Below are 7939 nucleotides of genomic sequence, written 5' to 3'. Positions count from 1 at the left end.
CTACATTGATACCATCAGCCAGACAATCACCATGTCTCAATGCTTCTTGTGTTCCACAGTCCATTCACTCTTCAATGTTACAAACAATTGATAGGTACCACAGATCTTTTCAAATTGTAACCCTTCTCTGCAGTTGGTGAACAGTTGAGAAGTAAAGAAATTGTAAGAAACCTCAGGAAAATATGTAATTAAACAGAATTATAACTGTTAATTTTATGACCTATCTGACTTTGATTTTAAGAATATGCCACTTGGCCGTTCCTTGCTGCTGTGGACTCTGGGCAGCCGGGGTCGGTGAAGGATCTCAAGATGGCTGGGCGAAAACTTGCTCTAAAAACCATTGACTGGGTAGCTTTTGGGGAGATCATACCCCAAAACCAGAAGGCCATTGCTAACTCCCTGAAATCTTGGAATGAGACACTTACCTCCAAGTTGGCTACTCTCCCTGAGAAACCCCCTGCTTACAACTGGGCTTACTACAAGGCCAATGTGGTGAAGGCTGGCTTGGTAGATGACTTTGAGAAGAAGTTCAATGCCCTGAAGATTCCTATGCCAGAGGATAAATACACTGTTCAGGTGGACGCTGAAGAAAAGGAAGATGTGAAAAGTTGTGCTGAGTTTTTGTCTCTCTCAAAGGCCAGGATTGTGGAATACGAAAAACAGCTGGAGAAGCTAAGGAACATAATTCCGTTTGATCAGATAACCATTGAGGACCTGAATGAAGCCTTCCCAGAAACCAAATTAGACAAGAAGAAGTATCCCTATTGGCCTCACAAGCCAATCGAAGACTTATAAACTTGAGGTGGGGAAAGAGCTCTGGCCCTCGTATTATAAACGCTGGACATTAAAAATAATGGATACGGAAAAAAAAAAAAAGAAAAAGAATATGCCACTTGCATATAACTTAAAAATGTTCTAGATGACTTTAATATTAAGGTGCAATTTGACTTTAACATGCTAAACAAATTCAGAGATTTGCATGGGGATTTTTGACAGCCTCTATCTCACCTGTTTTGAAACTTCACCTTACTCAGGTTTTAAGCAGGAATTCAAAGAATTGAATGTTAAATCAATTTTAAAATGTTGTCGTGACTTTATAGCAGTCATAGAGAATCGCTCCATTTCACTCTCAAGGGGTTTAAAACACCGATCATTTTCAAGAAGTCGTCCTATGTCTTGTAACTTCTGTTTCATGATGATGTCAGGAATCATCTGAGGTCACGTTTTGTACTGTGAGTAAGTGCAAATTACGTGTAGCAAAGAGTCCACTGTTATTCTAGTAATAGCTACGTTTTCCCAGGGAAAATAATGTTTTTCATTCAAAGTAGAGAAAAAACTAAGTTGATTTAAGCCACAAGCCTTTATTACAGAGAAAAGATTTGGGCTTTAATGCATCACTTTGGATTATTTGAGGCCCAAATTTTTAAAAAAGCAGGTAATGGGATTCATCACCTATCTGTGAAAGTGTCAATAAGTGAAAATAATGGCAGAGAATGATGAAGAACAGTGTAAAAGTAGGAGAAAGAGTGAAGCCAGTGCCTTTTTGTATGTATTCATGACACTGTGTGGTTATTTTACACATTAAGCTGATTTGTAACTACTGAAAGAGCTGACCCATTCCCAGAAAATGAGAGTACCTAGGAAATATAAGGAAAGCCAATGTGAACTTTCTGGGTTTATTAATGTGCTGATGAGCTTTGGATGCCTTCCTAATTACTTCTTAATGTTTCATACAAGTCATCAAAAATGCTAATACATCTGTTGAGCCCACAAATAGAAATATATCTATATGTTAACATACAGAGGGAATACATTAAAATAGATTGTATGATAGTATGTATCTTAAAATTCCAAGTCATTTACCTCTGTAGAACTACTAGAATTTGTGAAGTGCACATGATTTTATTGTTTTAACAGTTTGGTCCAATTGCTGGCCTATTTCCTATTTCTCTGTTGCTGCTTTATGCCAGAATTTTGTCCAAAAATACCACATGAATCTTCCATCTGCTTTTATTTAAACTTAAAGCAATTTTCTTTAATAGTATTTAAGTCATATAGATACCATACCTTGTTTTCTCACTTTTAAAGTGCATTCCTCATACATATGTATAAGTAAAAGTCTACTTTGTAGGTAATAACCAAAGAGACCTTTTAAAACCATCAAATAAGGAAAAAAAATAGCTACTTTCTAAGTTACTTATCCCAAGATAAGTTAAAAAATTAAGTTGACATTTAGGAAAATATTTTTGAACAACAAAAACTTTCCATTTTAATTTTTGGCCTGATAATATTGCTAAAATAAGGCTTTCTGGAATCACTAAAATTTAGGGAGAAAAGAAAAGAAAGCATTTCTATGACTTCTAAATTTTCATTAATTAATTAACATATGATGTATTATTTGCCCCAGGGTTACAGATCTGTGAATCATCAGGCTTACACATTTCATAGCACTCACCATAACACATACCGTCCCCAATGTCCATTACCCAGTCACCCTATCCCTAACCCCCCACTCCCAACAACCCTAGGTTTGCTTCCTGAGATTAATAGTCTCTTATGGTTTGTCTCCCTGCCGATCTAATCCTGTTTCATTTTTTCCCTCCTACCCCCACAACCCCTGGCCCTACCTCTCAAATTCCTCATAACAAGAGGTTGTATGGTAATTGTTCTTCTCTGACTTATTTCGCATAGCATGATACCCTCTAGTTCCATCCAAGTCATTGCAAATGACAAGATTTCGTTTCTTTTGATAGCTGTGTGATAGACCATTGTGTGTGTGTGTGTGTGTGTGTGTGTGTGTGTATCTCACATCTTCTTTATCCATTCATCTGTTGATGGACATCTAGGTTCTTTCCATAGTTTGGCTGTCGTGGACATTGCTGCTGTAAGCATTCAGGTGCATGTGCCCTTTCAGATCACTACATTTCTTTCTTTAGGGTAAGAATGCAGTAATGAGATTGCTGGGTCATAGGGTAGTTCTATTTTCAACTTTTTGAGGAACCTCCATACTGTTTTCCAGAGTGGCTGCTTCAGCTGCATTCCTACCAACAGTGTAGGAGGGTTCCACTTTCTCTGCATCCTCTCCAACATCTGTCGTTTCCTGACTTGTTAATTTTACCCATTCTGACTGGTGTGAAATGGTATCTCACTGTGGTTTTGATTTGTATTTCCCTGATGCCGAGCGATGTTGAGCACTTTTTCATGTGTCTGTTGGCCATCTGGATATCTTCTTTGCAGAAATGTCTGTTCATCTCCTTTGCCCATTCCTTGATTGGATTATTTGTTCTTGGGTGGTTTGTTTGTTTGTTTGTTTGTTTGTTTTTCCATTCTGATACCCTGTGTTTTTTAATTGGGGCGTTTAGCCCATTTCCATTCAGGGTAACTACTGAAAGATATGAATTTAGTGCCATTGTATTGCCTTTCAGGTGACTCTATATTGTCTCTGGTTTTCTTCTGGTCTGTTGCTTTTAGGCTCTCTCTTTGCTTAGAGAACCCCTTTCAGTATTTCCTGTAGGGCTGGTTTGGTGTTTGCAAATTCTTTTAGTTTTTGCTTGTCCTGGAAGCTTTTTATCTCTCCTGGATATAATATTCTTGGCTACATATTTTTCTCATTTAGTGCTCTGAATATATCATGCCAGTCCTTTCTGGGCTGCCAGGTCTCTGTGGATAGGTCTGCTACCAATCTAATATTTCTACTGTTGTATGTTATAGACCTCTTGTCCCACATTGCTTTCAGGATTTTGTCTTTGTCATGGAGACTTGTAAGTTTTACTATTAGATGACAGGGTGTGGACCTGTTTTTATTGATTTGAGGGGGGTTCACTGTGCCTCCTGGATTTTGATGCTTGTTCCCTTCACCAAATTAAGAAAATTTGTTGCTATACTTTGCTCCAATATACCTTCTGCCTCCTTGTCTCTTTCTTCTTCTTCTGGGATCCCAATTATTCTAATATTATTTTGTCTTATGGTATCACTTATCTCTTGAATTCTCCCCTCATGGTCTAGTAGTTATCTCGCTTTTTCTCAGATTCTTTATTCTCCATCATTTGGTCTTCTAGATCACTAATTCTCTCTTCTGCCTCATTTATCCTAGCAGTAAGACCCACCATTTTTTAAAAAAGATTTTATTTATTTATTTCACAGACAGAGATCACAAGTAGGGAGAGAGGCAGGCAGAGAGAGAGAGAGAAGGAGGAGGAAGCAGGGTTCTCACTAAGCAGAAAGCCCCATGCAGGGCTCGGTCCCAGGACCCCGGGATCATGACCTGAGTCGAAGGCAGAGGCTTTAACCCACTGAGCCACGCAGCTGCCCAAGAGCCTCCATTTTTTATTGCACCTCATTAATACCATTTTTCATTTCAGCTTGGTTAGATTTTTGTTTTTTTATTTCTCCAGAAAGATTTTATTTCTCCAGAATGGATTCTCTAATATCTTCCATGCTTTTCTTCAAGATCAGCTAACATTTTGATAATCGTCATTCTGAACTCTAGTTCTGACATCTTACTAATGTCCGTATTGATTAGGTCTTTAGCTGTTGGTACTGCCTCTTGTTCTTTTTTGTGGTGAGTTTCTCCACCTTGTCATTTTATTCAGGTAAAAGTAGATGAATGAGAGAACAATATACTAAGAGGGGAGCAACAACCCCAGAAAAATATATACTAACCAAATCTGGAGAGACCCAAAACCAGGGGGAGAAAAACAGGGGGAAAAAAGAAAAGAAAAAAAAAAAAAAAAAAAAAATATATATATATATATATATATATAGAACAGAGCTACACACTTGATTTTCTCTGTATTTTGGTCTGTTAGAAGAAACTACCTCTCAAAAATTTTAAGGAAAGAAAAACATATATATACAAAAATAAGGATAAACATGATAAGGGGTGGAATATGACTGTAAGGATGAAAATTAAAAAGGTTCTAAAAATGGAATTGATAAGAAGTTGGTTGAGTAAAGAAAAAAAGAGGAAGGAATGTGATTTGGCTGGAGACTAGAACAAAGCTATGTGCTAGATTAAGTATATATTTTCATCTATTAGAAGATATTGTATCCCAAAATTTAAAAAATACTATGTATATACAAGAAATAAGGTTAAATACAATGGAGGGATAAAATAGGACTATAACAATGAAAATTTTTAAAAAAATTTAAAAAGGCATTTATAAGATAAAATAATTTAAAAATGTTAAAATAGGAAGGAATAAAAATAAACAAAATAGAAGAAGAACAAAATAAAATTTAAAATATTTAACTTTGAAAGACTAAAAGATCATAGGCGAAAAGCCATGAATTCTTTGTGTTGCTTTTCCATAGCTCTGAAGTGCCACTTCTCATCAATAGGTGAACTTGGTCTTGGTTGGTTGTTCTTGCTAATCTTCTAGGGTAGAGGCCTGTTGCTGTGATTCTCAAATGTCTTTGCCCGAGGCGGAATTGCACCGCCCTTGCCAGTGGCCGGGCTAAGTAATTTGTGCGTTTTTGGTTTTTGGTCTCAGGAGCTTTTGTTCCCTGAATGCTTTCCAGGAGGAATGAAAATGGCAGCCTCCCGATCTCTGGCCTGTAGGAGTGGAGAACTCAGGGCCACACTCCTCAGTGCGCCCTCAGGGAAAAGCAGTCAATCCCTCCCATCTGCCTCACCTCCCGCTGCACTCTGCACTCACCCAGCCTGTGACCAAGCATTTCTATCATAGGCGCATGGCACCGTTTGGAGTTTCCTAACCCAGCAGATTCCTGGAGTGCACTGCCCTGCCTCTCCCTCCAGAGGAAGAAGGGGACTCCCCACATCTGCCACTTGTGGGGTCCCTGCCTGAAGAGCAGTCGTCTGACTGTGCCTTGGATCACGGTTTAAGATAAGCCTGAGCTGAGAACCGACTCCTCGGCTCCGTCTCTGGAGCCGGCTTCCTCACTCCAATACCTGGGAGCTCTGGCACCCTCAGAAACCCCTGTCTTTTTGTGACCCTGTGGGTCCTGAGACCGCACTGTTTTTGCAAGGGCTCCCCCCCAACCCCACTTAGCCTCTGGATGATGTCCCTCAGTGGAGCCGACTTCTAAAAGTTCCTATTTTGTGCTCCGTTGCTCTACCCCTTGTAGGAAGCCGGCGCCCCCTGCCATGGTCTATCTTTCTGTAGCTTTGGATTCACTTCTCCGCCTCCTGCCTTCTGGAATGCGGTCAATTTTCTGTTCCTAGAATTGTTTCTCTTCTTCTCTTCTATCTCCCGTTAAGTTTGTAGGTGTTCAGAATGATTGATAACTGTCTAGCTGAACTCCTGGGACCTGATGATAACTCAGTCTCCACTCTTCCACCATCCTGCTCCTTTTCTTCCAATTTTCATTATTTTTAAAACAATAAACCAGAAGTGTTCCATTTTCCAAAATAGTATCCAAAATATAGAACCAAGGGCTAACTACAAAAGAAAATTAGATTTATAATTCAATTTCAGTATACCAGACTTATTACTAACATTTAGTGAAAGAGGCACTCTAGGTACATGAGTCAGAGACCAAGCAGAGAGGCAGATGCCACACCAGGTATTAAAAACAGAGGACATTTAATAGAGAGCATTAGTTGCATAGGTGTTGAAAGTGTGAAAGAGCGAAGAGGGAAAGCTGATAAGAAGAGATCAACATTGTAGAGAGCAAACAGCACTCTTCAGCCTAGGAGAACTAAATGGGAGAAGTGGTGAGGTAGAAGTTCTTGTGGGCCTGGTGTTTGAAACTCTAAGAGTGGCATCCATGGCAATTACTTGGACCATTGAGGGATGTGCCCCACAGGTCAGATGTACCCTTCTGGAATGAAGGGATACTCCATTTGATGGAGACAGCATGTGAGCGCACAGCTGGTATTTGGAAGGCGGGGAGGAGTGGGAGGATACACAGCTGGTATTTCAATCACTGAGATGCATAAGACAGCTGGTGCTCCGACCACTGAAACCATGGATCAGGTCATGCTGGAAGCACTAAGAGAAGTTGGAAGCTGGTGCCTTCACTGTTTTCATGCAGACCCAAGTAGAAAATGGATATATGCGCTCCTTGTGTCACCTCTTGCTTTCAGATAACCCTCCAATTCCAGCTCCTCCTTCCTTGAAGCCACTGGTGACTGCTAATCTCCTTTTTGCTTCTGTGGATTTACCTATTCTGGATGTTCCATAAAAATAGAATCACATACTACGTGGCCTTTTATTATAGCTTTTTTCAGATAGCATAAAGTTTCGAAGAGTTGTCTTTATTATAGGGTATATTAAGGATTCACTCATTTTTATGAATGAATAAATTCCATTGTTGGTATACCATATTTTGTTTATCCATTCATTAGTTGAGGGACATTTGGGCAATTTCTACCTTTTGGCTCTCATGAATAATATCACTATGAAGATTCATATACAATTTTTTGGGTGAACATATATTTTCAGCTATGAGTAGAATTGTTGAATCTTATGGTAGCACACTACTTTAACTTTTCCAAGAACTGCCAAAATATTTTTCAAAGCAGCTGCTCTATTTTACATTCCCAACAGCAATATAGGAGGGTTTCAGTTTCTTCCCATCCTCCATCTTTTTTATTGTAGCCATCCTAGTGCATGTAAAGTGGCGTCCTACTATGGCTTAGATTTGTTTTTATCTAATAACTAATTATTTTGAACATATTTTCATGGACTTGTCATTTGTGTATCTTTTTTGGATAAGTATTGATTCCTTTGTCTATTTTTTTAAAGACTTTATTTACTTATTAGAGAGCAAGAGAGAGCACATGCAGGAGAAGGGGCAGAGGGAGAAGGACAAATGACTCCCTGCTAGCAGGGGGTCTGAGACACGAAGATCCCAGGACCCTGACATCATGACCTGAGCCAAAATTGGATACTGAATAGACTGAGCCACCCAGGCTCCTCTCTTTTGTCTACTTTTAATTTTATTTTCTTTACTGTTCAGTAGGAAAATTTCATTA

The 7939-nt window shown here is 39.0% G+C and overlaps 1 protein-coding gene across 1 annotated transcript; it reads left to right on the top strand.

Annotated features, from left to right (window-relative positions):
- The first annotated feature begins 261 nt into the window (after positions 1–261).
- Positions 262–854, top strand: LOC122900900 (ATP synthase subunit d, mitochondrial-like). Its single transcript, XM_044240066.1, has one exon. It carries the CDS (start codon positions 310–312, stop codon positions 793–795), a length of 486 nt encoding a protein of 161 aa, XP_044096001.1. The 5' UTR covers positions 262–309; the 3' UTR covers positions 796–854.
- Positions 855–7939: the final 7085 nt, after the last annotated feature.

Source organism: Neovison vison, chromosome 1 (genome assembly GCF_020171115.1).
Source record: "Neovison vison isolate M4711 chromosome 1, ASM_NN_V1, whole genome shotgun sequence".
Lineage (NCBI taxonomy): Eukaryota > Metazoa > Chordata > Mammalia > Carnivora > Mustelidae > Neogale > Neogale vison.
The sequence above is the reverse complement of the archived record's forward strand: the minus strand, read 5'-3'. Positions and strand labels throughout refer to the sequence as shown.

Coding starts and splice junctions, on each gene's coding strand:
- LOC122900900 (XM_044240066.1), top strand. CDS start 310: ATGGCTGGGCGAAAACTTGCTCTAAAAACCATTGACTGGGTAGCTTTT.